At 48.3% G+C, this 16,309-nt stretch overlaps 2 protein-coding genes across 3 annotated transcripts in view; one reads left to right on the top strand and one right to left on the bottom strand.

Moving 5' to 3' along the window:
- prr36a (proline rich 36a) overlaps nt 1-8,687 on the top strand; it is a 29,950-nt gene extending 21,263 nt beyond the window's left edge. Inside the window, exons 5-6 of the mRNA XM_069167088.1 lie at nt 84-2,738; nt 4,847-8,687. Coding sequence (XP_069023189.1) covers nt 84-2,738; nt 4,847-5,982 — 3,791 coding nt within the window. The 3' untranslated portion in view covers nt 5,983-8,687. The remainder of the gene's footprint in view (nt 1-83; nt 2,739-4,846) is intronic.
- Nucleotides 8,688-9,404: 717 nt separating this feature from the next.
- On the bottom strand, nt 9,405-12,834 carry cunh19orf67 (chromosome unknown C19orf67 homolog). Of its 2 annotated transcripts, XM_069167090.1 has the most exons (6): nt 12,615-12,834; nt 12,386-12,530; nt 11,140-11,240; nt 10,383-10,604; nt 10,096-10,248; nt 9,405-10,015 (listed from the first exon to the last, which is right to left on the bottom strand). In XM_069167090.1, the coding sequence occupies exons 1-6, from the start codon at nt 12,812-12,814 to the stop codon at nt 9,889-9,891; spliced, it is 948 nt and encodes a 315-aa protein (XP_069023191.1). In that variant the 5' UTR covers nt 12,815-12,834; the 3' UTR covers nt 9,405-9,888. The 2 variants fall into 2 exon arrangements, with proteins under 2 accessions (XP_069023191.1, XP_069023190.1); XM_069167089.1 differs by lacking the exon at nt 11,140-11,240 and having other exon boundaries at nt 9,408-10,015; nt 12,386-12,681.
- Nucleotides 12,835-16,309: the final 3,475 nt, after the last annotated feature.

The raw sequence follows: 16,309 nt of genomic DNA on the forward strand, positions 1-16,309 counted from the left end.
TCTACAAATAATTTGTAATAGAAAAAAATATGAGCTGATGCAATATTTTACCTGTAGGTAACATTGTGTGTTTTTTGGCCCAGATGTCAGTCGACCACCCTCTACTGCAGTGGCCAAGAAGCCAACAACAGCTCCAACATCAGCTGCTGCCAAAAACCCGGAACCCGCTAAACCAATGGGCACCGCAAAGCTCAACGCCGCTTCCAAGTGGTCAACAACAACGAAGGCGGCGGACGCCAAGGTGTCACAGTCCAAACCTCAACAGCCTGCAAAACCTGCTCTCGCAAAGAAACCTGTCGCTCCCGTGCGCTTCCCTGCGCTCAACAAACCGTTCGTTGGTCGAAGCCCGCCCGCCTCCCCTGCCAATAAACCTGCAAACAGTGGCACCTCCAAAACCAAACTTGCACCCAAACCCACCCAGACTGTCCGACCTTTTACTGCTACCAAGAAAACGAAAGTTTCAAATACTACCACACCTGCTGTAGAAACACGGGGTGGTGCCGCCGCCGCCGCCGCCACGCCAGTGGTAGCACTAGCAGCAACACAAGCAGAGGCCACAGCTGCCTTACTACGAGGATCATCTGCCTCGGCACCAGAGGAGGTCCCTACCCCAGTCTTGGCCCGGGACACCACACCAGTGGTGGCACCTCAAGAGGCCACTCAAAGCCATGAAGCAGCTCCTTCTCCTCCACAAAGCCCCGTCGGAACAACCTCGCCACAAACGTCTCCCCCCACGGAACGGTTAGAAAGCAGTCCTCCCCCGTTAACGGCACAGGAGCAGATCCCTTCCCCAGCTCACCCTACATTGTCACCCGTGGCCTTCCCTTCGGACACATCGAAGGAGACTCTTTACTTGTTAACGGATCAGACCCCTTCAACATCTACAGCCCCCTCGGCAGCAGCAACTGCAATTCCTCAGATGGACTCTCCCACCAATCTAAATGAGGAGGAAGATGAAGAGGAGAGGGAGGGAAGCCAGCTGGTTTCTGTGTCTGAAATGAGTGGAACCACACAACCCACAGAGGAGTCTCGTCCGGGGTCAGCTGGACCGGTGGGGGGGTCTGCTTGGAGAGCTAGTGGCGCCTTGCTCTCTGAGCTGGACTCCGAGGAAGTAAGCGGCAGCCAGCAGGGCGCATCTGAACTGAGTGCTCCTGGTGTCCTGGAGGGCACAGAGAGCATGGATGATCTGGGAGACGGCAGTCTTAAAGGAGCCATTGACATGGAGGGGGCCTCAGCAGGCTCACCTGACTTCGAGAAGGTTCCTGATATACCAGTGAATGACTTTGATGAGGACGAAGATGAGGATGAGGATGACTATGATCGGGTGTGTGACATGGACGTGGGCTCGGAGCGGGCAGACGAACCACAGAGACCCAGACATGACAATGACGTGGAGGAGGAGGAGGAGGAAGAGGAGGAGGACGATGATGACGTGGAAATGGCTAGTGAAGGGGTGACGGAGAGCGGGTTAGAAAGCTACGGGAATGCAGATGAAGATGACTTTGCCGAGGACGAACGGCTGGACAACTTGAATAGGGTGGCTCAGCCTCCTCCCCCACCTATGCTGCCCTCTGCTCCGGCTGCTCAGTGGGACCAACCAAACCCGTTTGCTGATCCCTGGGCAGAACCTCTTGAACCTCTACAGGTGGAAGGAGAGGCTGCAGCAAACCCTTTAGCAGACTCCTGGCAAGCAGACTCTGAGACCCCAACTCAGACCTCATCTCAAGCCTGGCTGGAAATGGGATCGGCTCCTTTTGTTCCTGAAAACCAAGAAGTTCCCTATCATTCGCCTGGCAGATGTGAGCCACAAAATCTCGAGGCCCAAATGTGCATCGATCAGTCCAGCCCGGCGCCGATGCAGACCTCGGCCCCAGCTGTCCTCTCCACCCCAGGAATGTCTCTGTCCAGCTTCGTGAGCAGTGAGACCAGCACACTTGAGGAACTGGGCGACTACAATCGTGACAGGAAACTCCAGTCTCAAGCTGCACAAGCCCCGATGCTTTCCCCACAGCCCGACCTAGACTACCAGGACCTGGGCATCCATCTAGAGAGAGAGGACAAGGAGGAGGAGGAGGAGGAGGAGGCGGCGGAGGAGCCAGAGACCCTGCCTGCTGATGAAGTCCTGGGAGGCCCCGCAACTGCCCCCACTTCCAACCCCTCCTCATCCTCGGTAACGGAAGATGAAGCGAGCGACACCGAGGGAGAAGCTCAGCTGGACGATTCCTTGGAGACTCCAGCGGTCGGCCACGCAACCTTTGACGGCCAGTCTGCAGCTCAGCGCTGCCTGTCCACTGTGGAAGAGGGAGAGGAGGCGGATATGCTGGAGGCGGTGGGTGGCGCGGGTGGGGATGCAACTCCACCTTCAGCTACCTCGTTGGCATCTTACGGCTTTGACACCACGACCACAGCGTCAAACTCCAACGCCCAGTCCACAGGGGAGAGCTGCATCAAGAGCCCCGGCATCTTTTCCTTGGAGGAGCTGCCCGAAGAGGCCAAGGATCCCGGTTTGGCGCTGCAGCCCGTCACCCAGCCACGTTCCCCGGAGCAGCAGTACATCGAGTGTGGGAAGCGGGAGGCGGGTTCAGCTGAGCAAGTCGGGGAAGAGGCGGCGGAGTCAGAGGAAGCCCCCGATCCTTCGTTAACTCGTAGCACCTTGCAGCAACCAGAGGAAGACCCTGACAGCCACCAGTCTCCCTACTATTCCACTGTATGTGAAAAGAATGAGGACCCTTATGCAGGTAATGTATAGTTGTTCATCTACCTAACAGTTCAAGTAATGCCCCCCCCCCCCCCCCCTTAACTCGCCCCGGCCCCGTTCCAGCCTCCCCGCAGCATCGCAGTTGTAGCTCTCGCTGTCAGCGTTTGTCCTGAAATCTCTGGGGGTGGATGAAATCAAAGTTTAAAAAAAAAAAGAAAAAGAAACAGAGAGCAAAAAAGGGAAGATATAACGAGGACAGCAGTGGCTCTTCCCTCAATATAACAATTCCATTATGAGTATATGGCTTCAATTCCTGTATGTGCAATAGCTATGTGTATTTACTCTGTGAGTGTGCCTGGGTTTTTGTTTCCGTTCCACAGAATCATGTGGTTGCCCTGAACTGGCATGGATGTCACTTGTCTGTTTACAGCTCTTTTAAAAAAAAAAAGAAAAAAAAAAAAAGGGAAAACCATAACAAAAGAAATGTGGAATGAATTGTTTAACATGTTTCCATGTGTATTTATCCTAGTACTTTTTACTGAACTTGGCTAAAAACTGAAATTTAGTTTTGATTGTATATTCATGTTGATTTCGCTCCCCTACTCTGCACAGGCAATTTTGCTTACCCTCAATCTTCTTGCACTTTAAATTGTACCTTTCTTTTGTTTATCCATCTTTTTGACTAATGAACCTTAAAACCTTAAATAAAGATTAGATTTTTTTTTACCATGACGTGCTCTCTCATCGTACAGTTTTATTAAAATGGGCACTTGGGAGTGGAGTGCAAGGCAGTTTCACGATGGATGATTTGTCTTGCACACAAATCCACACGAACACAAAGGATAAAGTTTCATTTTTGCGAGACACAAACGCTTAACTTGGTTGTAACCCGGAAGGTTTCCAAGTCAAGTTACAGCCTTCCCATTTATATCTCGACACAATGAGCAGTGAACCTCGTGCCCAAACCTTCAAAGACTTCCAACCGGCCTGTAAATCACATTGCGGGAATAAATCTGCCGCAAGCTGATCGTCCACTCCACCCGAGGATCGAATCCATCTCGAGCAGCAAAGAAGTCTCGACAGCTCATCGTCCGGCCTCGGGAAGGAAACGACTCTGCTCATTCCTCCACTACTGTAAAATCCCTCCAGTTCACTGTGGGTGTGTTTCTGTCTTAGCTCTTTTCTACTTACCTTTTTTTTTTTTTTTTTTTGTAAGCATTCCTGCTGCGCTGTTTCACAGCACCTTATTAATGTTAACAGAGCTTATGCATGTCACTGTTGCACAATGAGTTTATTTCATCTCATCTCTTTGGAGTGGTGTGTTCGGGGTCAGCCAGTAGCTCGGCTCTAGGACTTCACGCACTTAGAATAATGTCTAGCTGTAGCTTGATTTCCCTCTAAAGCCGAGCTATTATTTAAGATCTGTTTGAGATGCTGGATGTCTGTAAATGCATGGAGAGCTTTTGCATGCATCACTGGTTGACTAACTATAAACTCCATTCATGGGTGATGACTTTTTAAGCACGCAATAAGCTTTCCTGTGGTTGTTTTACGTCACGTCTCACTACAGTTGATGGCGATTGCATATACAGGAAGTTTGGCTGCTTTTCTTTGCACATACATTTTTTTTTTTCTTTTCTCTTGTCATTTTTAAAAGATCTTTAAAAAAAAAAAAAAAAAAAAAAAGACAAAAAAAACAACCACCTCAAGTATGCACTTTTGCTCTCTGCATAAATTTTCTCCGGCCCAGTCACCACCCCCAGTCACCTCAGCTCGGGTCACCATTTTGCCGTGTGTTCACTGTTTTTAAACTCTGGCTCCACCACTGTGAATGCTTAACAGGCTGGTTCTGTCGCTGCGGCACAATTTGCAAACAATGCCCCGCTGTCTCTTTATTCAAAGTACAAAACTAATAATTGCTGGTCACTTTGGTGCTCTAGGCTCCTGGCAGACGTTTGGGCTCGGCTTCACAATGCTTCCACTATTCCTTCCTTCCTCAAGTACGAGCCTCCGTAGGCCGGCCTCTTTCCTTTTACACCCTTCTGCTTGTTCTCACACTGCACTGCTGTCACTGTCCCGCTGCCTGTGACCTCTGTTGTATAACACCACGCTACTGTAATCTCCCTTCCCACTTCCTCTCACACACAGGCTTCACTGCACTGACGCACCCTCACCGCCGCGACCACTCGGCGTACCCCAGGACGTACTACGACATCGTCAAACCTATCGCCGCCGCCGCCGCCCCGCCCAAGCTGACCTGTGCCGACCTCCCGCCCAGGAGTGCCGGGCAGAAGGCGTTGAGCCCTCAGCTCCGCAGGCTGGAGCAACATCAGAGGCAGCTGCTGGAGCTGCAGCATCGCCGGGAGCAACAGAGCAGGCCGCTGGAGGAGGCGGCGCCGGAGAGGAAGAGGAGGGAGGAAGAGGAGCAGAGGAGGAAGAAAGAGGAAGCGGAGGAAGAAATAAAGAGGAACAAGGAGGAGGAGGAGGCGGCGGCGAGCAAGACGAAGATGAAGAAGCAAGCGGAGGCGAAAAAGAAGGAAGAGGAGCAAAAACGGAGGAAAGAGGAGGAGCTGAAGCAGAGGAGAGATCTGGAACTGCAACTGCAGCAGCAGCAAGAGGAGCTGAAGCAAAGACAGCAGATCATGCAGTGGCAGCAGGAGCTGCAAGAGTCGAAGAAAGGCCAGACGGTGGTGCTGTCCCCCTCCTCTGGCCTCTGCACCATCTACGAAGCCCTGGAGAACAGTGAAGAGGAGGCTGAAGATGAGGAAGAGGAAATCGATGAGCTGAACCCCGTTAAAGGGAAGAGGGAGCCTAAACGCAACGCATCGCGCCAAGAGAAGGGCGACCGCTCTGAAAGGGTGACGTCCGACCAAGGCAAACATCGAGACTCCTCACCATCTGCCAGCCCCCCTCCTCTTCCGGACTCCCTCCAGTCATCCAGCGACCCCTCCCACGGCGGAGACGGCTCCTCCCCCCGCCCTCCCGAGTCTCCGGAGCGACCGCCGCCCCTGGACCTGGACTGGGGGAAGAAAGTGGACATAGTCCAGCAGCTGATCAATCAGACCCTGATGCTGAACGGAGACGGCTGCTCCTCCCTGCTGCTGCTTCCGGGAGGCGCAGGAGGCACGCTGAGCCCCCTGGAGAGCAGCCTGTGGCCCAGCTTACTGCCTCCGCTCACCCCTCCCTCTGCCACCGTCACCTCTGTGAGCAGTTTCTCCCCAGAGGCCACTGGCAGCTCCCCACAGGGGGAGTGGACCGTGGTGGAGCTGGAGACGCACCACTGAGGAGGCGTGCGCATGTGTGTGTAGATCTCACACACACACACACACACACACTTCAAATGTACTGCAGATGTTGCATTTAAACTTTAACAATAGTCACACAGGGGAGAAGACATGAGTGCTGTCTAAGTATGCAAACACACACACACACAAGGTTGATGTATACATGAATGCAGAGCAGCACTCTTTACTTTGACTATAGACACACTTGATACAAATGACATTGTAGGAACAGCTGTGTAAGCGTTTAGACTGGCTAATGAGTGGAACAAATGGCAATAACCAGGGGAAATGAATATCACAATATCTGTTAAGAAACAGAAACTAGATTATTTCACTTGATGTTGATCACGTTGCACCAAATGGTAAAGGGTCATTTTACACTGTATTATAGCTCCCAGTATGTTTAAAAAAGTTTTTTTTTTTTTTTTTTTTTAAGTACACCAAGCTTCACATTAAATGATATTGCTTTGCCAGCCGAGAAAGACCCATAAACGTGGTGCTGTAGCTCAATGGTTCCCAACCAACAAGGGAGAGGTTGCAACGGGAGTAGAAAAATATATTTATTTCTGCTACACATTGTTTATTTTTTATTATTCTTTGATTCTTTTATCTCCCCCCCCCCCCTTTTTAGCCTGATCAAATCTGCCCATTTAGGGCTTTAACGAGTTTCCAGATGCAGAAATCTGACTAATCACGGTCTTTGGTTGAACTGCTCGCATCCTGTAGATGCATTCAAACCGACAGACGGTCACAAATAAGAGACGTAGATTTGTTTTAAGGGGGTTTTGAGTGCGGAAGGTCGGGAGCCACTGCCGTGGATTCACTGGAGACGTACTGGGATATGTTCCTGTGAAAATAAGCACAAACGAGGCAGATACTAACGCTTGGCGGTGCTACACTTAAATTGTTGTCCGTTTCTCTAAGCTCATAGGCAGTTCATTAATGAAGAGAGAAAAACAAATAATCACCCTGAATTCAGACTCTCGGGCAGTGCAGGGTTTATTTTGTCGTAATAGTAAGATCTGCAAGTGACCCGACCCCCGAAAGAACAGAACCTCGGTGCCCCCACCCCCCCCCCCCGATGTTGTAGCTGCAACCCTGCCTGAGAGTCTGTGCTCGGGGTCTTAAAAGTCTCGCGCCCCCGCTACCGATTGAAGAACCCGGGTCTCGTCTCCGGCCCAGAAATTCAAGTAGAACAGGACACCACATGGAAACTCTGCACCTCTCTTACCTCACACTCGATCTCCTGCGCCGCTGCCAACACAAACCTCACTGACTATAATGTTGCGCTACGCTGCTCTGAACACACACACACACACACACACACCTGAAACCATGTGGTTACTTGTAGAGTCCCATGATGCATTTCTGCTACTCACCTAACACTGTGGCACTGGACACTTCTGATGAACCTCTGTGCCATGTGAGGACACACACACACACACACTGGCAGTGCCAAATGGCGATTGAAGTAAGTTAACATGACTGTTTCTCACCCTTTTTTTTTTTTATTATTGAAGCCATACCTGTTTGTTTCTACATGTTTACATGCATCCTCATCACCTTATTTAAAAGTGACAAAACACCGGAGATGATGAGAAGTCATGAAGAGCTCTGATTCTCGGCGTTCTACGAGATTGCACTTAAATTCCTGAATATTGCGTCATCAAGTCAAATCGGTGTGGTTATTGAGGCCCGCAGGTCGCTCTCGTCATATATTCCGACTGACTTTGATGTTGTTTATTTGCAAAACTTGAGGTTCAAAACATGAGCGGTCCGAGCCGTTTGGATCTCGGTTCTTTACCAAAGGTCAGCGTGACGGGTAAATTGCATTTCCCTTTGAAACACTGGAGTCAGACACTGCTGAGGTTTTTAGTCACTGTGTAGCATTGTGTTTACATCTGTATTTAATGAAATACAGCTGAAGGATATATTTTATAGTCGTGTGGCTTCACGGTCAACACCGCTGATCCGTAGCCCCACATTTAACGTTTTGTCAAGTCTGGTCTTCCTCGGCTGCTCGCGTTCGACGATGCAGCTTCAGTCACGGGACGCAGACAGAATTACATCAGGCCGAACGCAGCGGTCATATCAAACACGCAAGATCTGAACTTCGCAACCAACTCTGGATTTTAACCGACAACCGCTGTGAAGGTCAGAGGTAACGTTACGGTGTGCTACGAGGAGGACGATTTTTTTTTTTAAATGGGCGGGAATGCCGAGAGGCTTCATATCAGGTATTCTAGGTGTTACTTGTGTATTGTTGAAACTGTGATGAGCTGAAGAGTTTATCCTGCTGGTTGTAAATGTTCCTGTGTGTGTGTGTGTGTGTGTGTGTGTGTGTGTGTGTCAGTGCTGTTTAAGGAGGTCATATTGAACTCCAGTATAATTTCACTGGTTTAAAGATGAGGGAATTCTTTCAGAGGGAATTTGCTTTGTAACGTGATAAGTCGAACTGGAGGGCACAGAGATCTCGTGACCTCCTTCTCCTCCTCATGTCCACTTGAATCTGTTTCTTGTTTTTTTTTTTAAGTCAGGTCTTGGCTTGCCGCCTCGCCTGCTAGTGTTTAGAGGCATAAAGACTGACTTGTTTTTGATACGACGTAAGTATTAAACTGAAAAGATTTGGCATCCAGTACTTTAACATCAGTTCACTCTCACGGCATACGTTTGCCTTTTCGCCCCCACGATGAGATCCAGCAAAGAAGGGTGGGGTTGGGAGGGGGGGGGCACCTTTTACCGTCACCCGCTAGCTTGTCCCGTGTCTGTGTGGAGCAGCTGGTGTCTGTGGTTGATTGTGTTTTCATCCGTGCGCCTCCGAGCAGGAAGCATCACACTCGCGCCGCACGTTTGTTTTTTTTTAAAAAAAGTCCTTTCTAAAACATGTCTGTGCAGTTTTGTACGTATTTGCGGACACATGGTCTAAAGACTGATCACTGTAATGAAGGGAAGCTCCACTTTACTTTTGTACTTCAGAGTTTTAGAAGTTTAGTAGCCGTCTAAGAGGTTTATATAGATTTTTATTGACTAGAAAATGAAGGGTGCAAATAATGGTAGATTTTATTCTTTTGTATGTAAATTGCCTTTCTTCATGTCAACAGAACTGTTGAGCTGAATGGTTACAAGGTCAAATTGAACACCGTAGGCTGAACTCGACGTGAACCAATTTTCTTTTGTTACTCTGGCTACGAGTCATTAAAATATCTCGTTTGGATATTAATTTATTGAAAATGAAGTGAGGCCTGTGTGAAGTCCTTTTTAAATGTCTCCATGAATCTCTTGAAATGAAGTAAATGGCGCGATCTCACTCGAGACCCAAATCTTGGCAGCTTGTTGTAAAATGTTTTCCATGTTTATTTTGACTTTCTCATAAACAAATGTGATTTTTGTGTAATTATTTCAATGCAATGTTTCATGTAAATAAAATGCTTTTTTTTTTTTTTTAAATTTTATTATTAACGTGTCTGGACTTTAATATAACATGACAATCTGTATACAAAAATTCAAAACTTGGGTCTTAAATCTTTTAAAACATTCAAAATCAACACAACTATTTAAGACTGTAAAACTGCTTTGAACGTCGGCCAAAATCTAAAATTAAAACGCAAATCTCCGTCTTAAAAGCTTTCAGGCAAACTTTCCGCCATTCCTCAACCAACAAGTCACAATACGAGTGTCGTGTTTACACGAGTGGAGGTTTTTCCTTCTCTGGAACCAGATGTTCAACCTTCTAGAATCTGTCATCGGCTGGAAACACATTTACATAAAACAATCTGCAGGGTTTATCTGCAACGTACCGAGCGAGTCGATCCGGAGCCGGCGTGTCCAAATGCTTTATATCTGCCACGATGGAAAGACGTGACGTCATTTGCGCACTAATCCGCCCTCCCTCCGGCAGGTCTTGCGTCAGTCCGCGGTCTGGTTCGACGACAGCAGCTGCTGCAGGCAGTATGTGGCGCTGCAGCTCGTCGGCTCGTCGCTGCCCAGAAACACCAGGCTGTGATATTTGGCCTGAGGGACCCTGCACACGATCCTGAAACGACGACGACCGTAGACGAGTCCGTCAGCGTGAGAAACGGTCAAATCGGAATGCAGAGATGGGGATTCACCTACCAGTCGTATATATCCTCCGTGTTGGGGTCCGGGTTCACCTGCACCCACTGACCGATGGACCACATCCTCACCACGTCCCTGTAAGGGACACGTTGGCTGTCCCTGTCCGCCTCCGCGTGCGCACTGGGAACGTCCTCGTAGCACAGGAAGTAACTTTAAAAAAAAAAAAAAAAAAAGGGGGACAAAAACGCAGAGAGTCGGAACAGTTTGACAATTAGAGACCCAAGCGATTGCGATCAAAATATTAACACCAAGAAAAGGAAAGGTGGAGATGCGACTACGCTCACTAGTCGGGGTCGCCGACCGTCACCGCTTCTCTCGCCTCACTCTCCCCCGCCGCCGCCGCCGCCGGCTGCTGCTGGTCGTCTCGGAGACGCTCCACGTTCCAGCGCATGCGTTTGTACAGTCCGGTGTCCACCGAGGACAGGTACGCCGTCGGCTTGCAGTAACGGAAGATGGTCATCCTCAGGCAGCCGAGCTGACTCTGGCCGATGCAGAAGTGAGACACGCTGGGAACGCAAAGAGGGCGAGGACAGTTGGACGAGAAAGGACGTCGCACACTTACAATGTGGAAACTGCAAAGTTCAAGAGTGATTAGCTTGTGCCACTGCGCCTCCGGGCTTACAAAGGCGTCGCTGGTGTATAATGCGGCAGTTTATATATTCAAGTATTTAGTATCTTCACGGTTAGCGGTCCAGTTGTCTTTATAGCCGACTAAATTGATGACTCTGTGTCCTGTTGCGTTATACTCCTTCTACTGTACCAGATTTAAAACCCAGCAAACAGAAAAATAAACACAACTATACATCTTCCTCGAGGAGCTTTGTGATCTCGTTGCCTGATAATAAAAAAAAATAAATAAAAAAATAAAAAGATTTAACAGGTAAACGAGGGAAGAGCGACGGAGAAGGACATGCAAACATGCAACAGGTGTCGTGTGCGCAGAAAAGAGCAACATGGTCAAATTACAGCGCAGGAAAACCAGGAAAGCGGAATAATGGACCGTCAACACAACAACGTGTGCAGGTCTGCGTGAGTGTGTACTTGTTGGGCTCGCTCTCGTCCAGACAGAGAAGATTGTAGCTGGCGTAGGTCAACACCAGCTGCTCCAACCTGTCACACAGCTGCTGAGAGAAGTCCAACAGCTGCACGCGCACACACACACACACACACACACACACACACACACACACACAGAGTAGAAGTTCTAACCCTTGTTGTTTTCATTCAGTGAACAGAAACGGCCTCCCATCCGGCAGCAGACATGAATGGTTCGTCCCGACAACTGATCGCGTCAACAAACCCCCACATAAAGTGTCCCGTGTCATCTGTCAGGCACATCATTTCACATCATTTCACATCATTTCACATCATTTCACAGTTAAAAAGGATCCAATTCAAAATCGTTTGAGATGTCCCAGTTTGTGGTTTTCGGTCAAAGCCAGCCATTTGAGCATTTATATGAATCTAGCTTTAAAAAAAAATTTTTTTAAAAAGCTACACTACAATTTGGGTTCCATCTGTAGTATACGGCTACAACTAGTTATTTATTTCCAGTAGTTTAGAACTCCATCAAAACAAACCTGCGGTGTCTTTAAGACAAACAAGCATTTTTGACGTTATTCCGATCTACCCGCCGATAACGAATCTGGACACAATTGGCCGATGGCAGCGAGATACCAAGCAAGGCCTCGACCGTCGGGAGCAAGTGAGGGACGTCTGGGCCCCGGCGCCCGGCCGTGGACATGTGGACATGAGGCACTGGGGACGGAAGCGGCCAACACTTTGACTCGCGCTCTACGTCCTGAGCTACAGCTGCCCCCGAGCAACTGCAACAAAGTGAGACACGTGGGACGCTGCGGAGGCCTAAAATGATAAAGCTCCATTACCACATGACGACGTCCATGTCTGGACGGACGGCCGGCCGGGAAACCTCAGTTGGACGTCGTACCCTCTCTACCACGCTGATCAACGCGATATCGCAGAATCCACGAACCGTCTCGCCTCCAGTGACACGAGGTCTTTCCTTCTAAACGCGCCGACAGCGTCTACCAAGTTTCGTTCTCGGCATGCAGCGTTTGACACGTAAAAAGACAGCCGGTGGAGCCATTGAATTTTTATGCGACGATCAAATTCCTGCCTCCTTTTCTCCCGCCGATGCGTCTCCGCCGAGCTACAGAAGCCGCGGTTCGCCGTCACACCGACGGACAATCGATCGCCGCCGGGGGGGGGGGAATATTCGGGTAAATCTACCGTTGAGGGGGGAAAAAAAAAAAAAAAAAACATTTACCCTCCTGGAAAGGTCGACGGGCAAGCGGGCGTGCTGGAACGCGGGGCTCCTGGCGGTGGATTCCAGGTGGTTAAAGAAAGGCTGACAGGTGTACAGGAAACTTGGCACCGCAGCAGCCAAAGTGTCTCCCTGTATTTGGCCTTGCCTGTCAGGAGGAAAAAAAAAAAAAAAACCCAGAAAACTTCAGGAAGCATCCGAGATGAAACCGGTGCACTGCCACGGGAGATACCTGGTGGTGAGGAAGTCGTGCAAGTCATCCGCTTTGTTCATGAGGAACTGGAGCTGCAGCTGCATGGAGTGGATGCTCCCCTGCAGCCGTCTGGTCTCCAGGCAGCTGAAGCTCCGGCTACCAGAGGAGGACGCCAGAGCAACGTCAGCCAACAACAGCAGCGGCTCCTCCACCTCTGAAACGCCAGATAAAATGTACATAAACAGACGGTGAAGGAAGATGACGCGCGCTCAACCGCACAATATTCATTCAGAAATAATGTCGTCAAATTCAGAGGAAGGTGTTCATCTGCTCGATCGGACCCCGAATTTGAGTAAAATAAAGTTTCAAATTCGTCTCTTACATCTTCGGAGCGTGTTATTATAATTATTATTATTATTATTATTATTATTATTATTACCATTACCCGTGTGTCTGAGGTTCTGCAGAGTCTCTGCGACGTGGGACTCCTCCGTGTCCTCGTCCTCCTCCCGCTTGTCTCCCGACACGTGCTGTCCCGACGGCGAGAGCTCCACGTGCATCTCGACCTGAACTTCGGTGTCCGACATGCTGTCCGACATGCTGTCGGGGACAGTTTTAGGTCGGGAACTCGTCGGAAAATTAACCTTAAGTCACCGACCAATGTGTGACGCGTGTACCGTCTCCGGTTTGACTAACGTCTCGCTTAGCATCCGGCTAGTAACCGGGCGATGCAAACTAGAAACAACCTCAGATGTAAACGAGTCGGCCCGCTGTTTTTATTTTTCCTTTTTACAAATTAAACTACACGATAATTCAATGTCAATTCACGCTGCGGTCACTTAAATATAACGTGTTTTTTTTTTTAAAAAGAGCCCGTGTTAACATTATCTACCCAGTTCGCTGTATACCTTTTAGCCGTTACCGCTCCTCTTGAGTGACTTCCTGTTTGTAACCTGTTTTTTTTTTTTTGTTGTTGTTTTTTGTTTTGTAAATTGTACTGTTTGCTTTAGTGTGTGGTCTTCAGTACCATTATCACTTAATTAGATAATGTTCTTTTGAATTAATTATTTTTTTTAATCTTACTTTAATTGTTTTATCAAACTCATTTAACTGAATACATTTGATTTTTTTTAATTATTATTATTATTAACAAATGAAATAAACTGGGCAATAAAGATGAAAAATCCTTCATGTTAAATTTTATCTAGGCGGGGTAAATCTCACAGCAGTATTCAACACTGATTACTGTCAAACTTGAATTAAAAGTTGTTCATTTTTACATGAATTAAGATTGAAATGTTTTTGATTTTTAAAGCACAACCACAAAACAAAAACCCCACAAAAGAAACCAGAAGTATGTAGATGTAGTGAAGGAAAAATGTTCTCAATCTCAACCCCAAACCAAGTCTACTTTCATTTCAACTCCATGATGAATGATGATACAACAGTGCTGTTTACAGGTTTTGTCAGAATGGTTTCTGAAAGCATTTCTGTGCAGTGCGAAGATGCAAAGCAGCAGAATAAATATCATATTCTACATACAAAGGGAACACTTAAACAACACGATGTAACTCCAAGTCAATCACACTTCTGGGAAATCAACCTGTCCAGTTAGGAAGCAACACTGATTGTGAATCAATTTCACCTGCTGTTGTGCAAATGGAACAGACAACAGGTGGAAATGAGGCAATTAGCAAGACAACCCCTATAAAGGAACGGTTCTGCAGGTGGTGACCACAGACCATTTCTCTGTCCTTTTGCATTTTGCCAGTGCCCTCACCACTGTAGTGATGGTGAGATGAAGCCTCATGAGGCATCGAACCACTTCAGCCAATTGGTTCGAGAAAGGGTTCATTACTCGAAGCTTCGTGTGCACACGAAACCACCTACTGGCCAAGTGTATAATCACAGGCAGCTGTATCTGAACCACATGTGATGCATTGAATTTTTGTGTCTGTTATGGCTGTTGGGAATGACTATGAATTACAAAAATGTATGACCAAATAATTTCTGTACATAAATTATCACATATGTGCATAATAAAATATTTTTTGAATGTATTCTGTGTGTGTAAATTTTCCCAAAATGGTAGTATCATATGATATGGCAGGTTGTGTAATAATGTTTTTCTGTCACTTTAGGAAAATGGCATGGGCTTAAGCAGGCAGAGGACAGTGAAAGTGCTTGAGGAACTAGGAAGAGGGGACTGAATATGCTTGTGTAACTTGGACAATGATGTACAGGACAGGGGACATTTTATTCATTTTTATTCAGAAATAACAGTTTCTCAACAGTTTTTGGTTTTGTGGATGTCCACATGTCAGAAGTAAGGCTAACAGCAGCCACCTTTTCCACTTTAGCCTTAGCCTTCTCCATAGCTGACTCATACTTGGCCTCCACCATGGCCTTCAGAGCCTAAAGGAAAAAATATATAGTGCTGAACTGTGAGACACAATAAAGTACTCATTTGTTTCATGCATGCACCCATACATACCTGCCTTGTAGGGAGAACATAATTAGGATCCAGTTTGGACACAAATGCCCTGAATCCAACATCATCCACAATACTGAAGGGCTGTGTGTCCTTCACTATCATGGAGACGAGGGCTTCATCCAGCTCTTGTTTTCTGGTGGCTGGTTAAAAGAGAATAAATACAGTGTCTGTTACCTGTCTTTATTTGCACAATAAACAAAAGTGAACAGGGAAAAATTGTGATGGTGCATTTGTAATATTGTAATGACTTACCTTGGCTGGGTGAAGCTCCAGTTTCCTCCTTATTCTCATGCAAGGCACGGTAACGCCACAGCATGGATGAGGTGTTGTTATTGTACCCCAACTCCTTGGAGCACAATAAACACCTCACCTTTGAATAAAATAAGAAACTGTGAAAAAGCCTCGACACGCGCTTCGAGGAAACGCCCCCTCCATTACTCGACACAGCTTCGAAGCGTCGGCACACCTGGTAACATCACTACTCACCACTAGAGGTAGCATGAGGCGGTGTCTACAACCCACAGAAGTTGCTCAGGTAGTGCAGCTCATCCAGGATGGCACATCAGCGCACGCTGTGGCAAGAAGGTTTGCTGTGTCTGTCAGCAGAGTGTCAAGAGCACAGAGGAGATACCGGGAGACAGGCCGGTACACCAGGAGACGTGGAGGGGGCCGTAGGAGGACAACAACCCAGCAGCCGGACCGCTATCTGCTCCTTTGTGCAAGGAGGAACAGGAGGAGCACTGCCAGAGCACTACAAAATGACCTCCAGCAGGCCACTAATGTGCATGTTTCTGCTCAAACTGTCAGAAACAGACTCCATGAGGGTGGTACGAGGGCCCGACGTCCACAAGTGGGGCCTGCGCTTACAGCCCAACACCGTGCAGGGCGATCGGCATTTGCCAGAGAACACCAAGATTGGCAACTTCGCCAGTTTCACACTGAGCACATGTGACAGATGTGACCGAGTCTGGAGACGCCGTGGAGAACGTTCTGCTGCCTGAAACATCCTCCAGCGTGACCGGTTTGTCGGCGGGTCAGCGACGGTCTGGGGAGGCGTTTCTTTGGAGGGCCACTCAGCCCTCCGTGTGCTGGCCAGAGGTACCCTGACTGCCATTAGGTACCGGGATGAGATCCTCAGACCCATTGGAAGACCATATGCTGGTGCAGTGGGCCCTGGGTTCCTTCTGATGCATGACAATGCTAGGCTTCATGTGGCTGGAGTGTCGGCAGTTCCTGCATG

The sequence above is a fragment of the Embiotoca jacksoni genome, unplaced genomic scaffold (assembly GCF_022577435.1).
Source record: "Embiotoca jacksoni isolate LCO1_2020_lvr unplaced genomic scaffold, fEmbJac1.0.p SCAF_4, whole genome shotgun sequence".
In the NCBI taxonomy this organism is placed as follows: Eukaryota; Metazoa; Chordata; class Actinopteri; family Embiotocidae; genus Embiotoca; species Embiotoca jacksoni.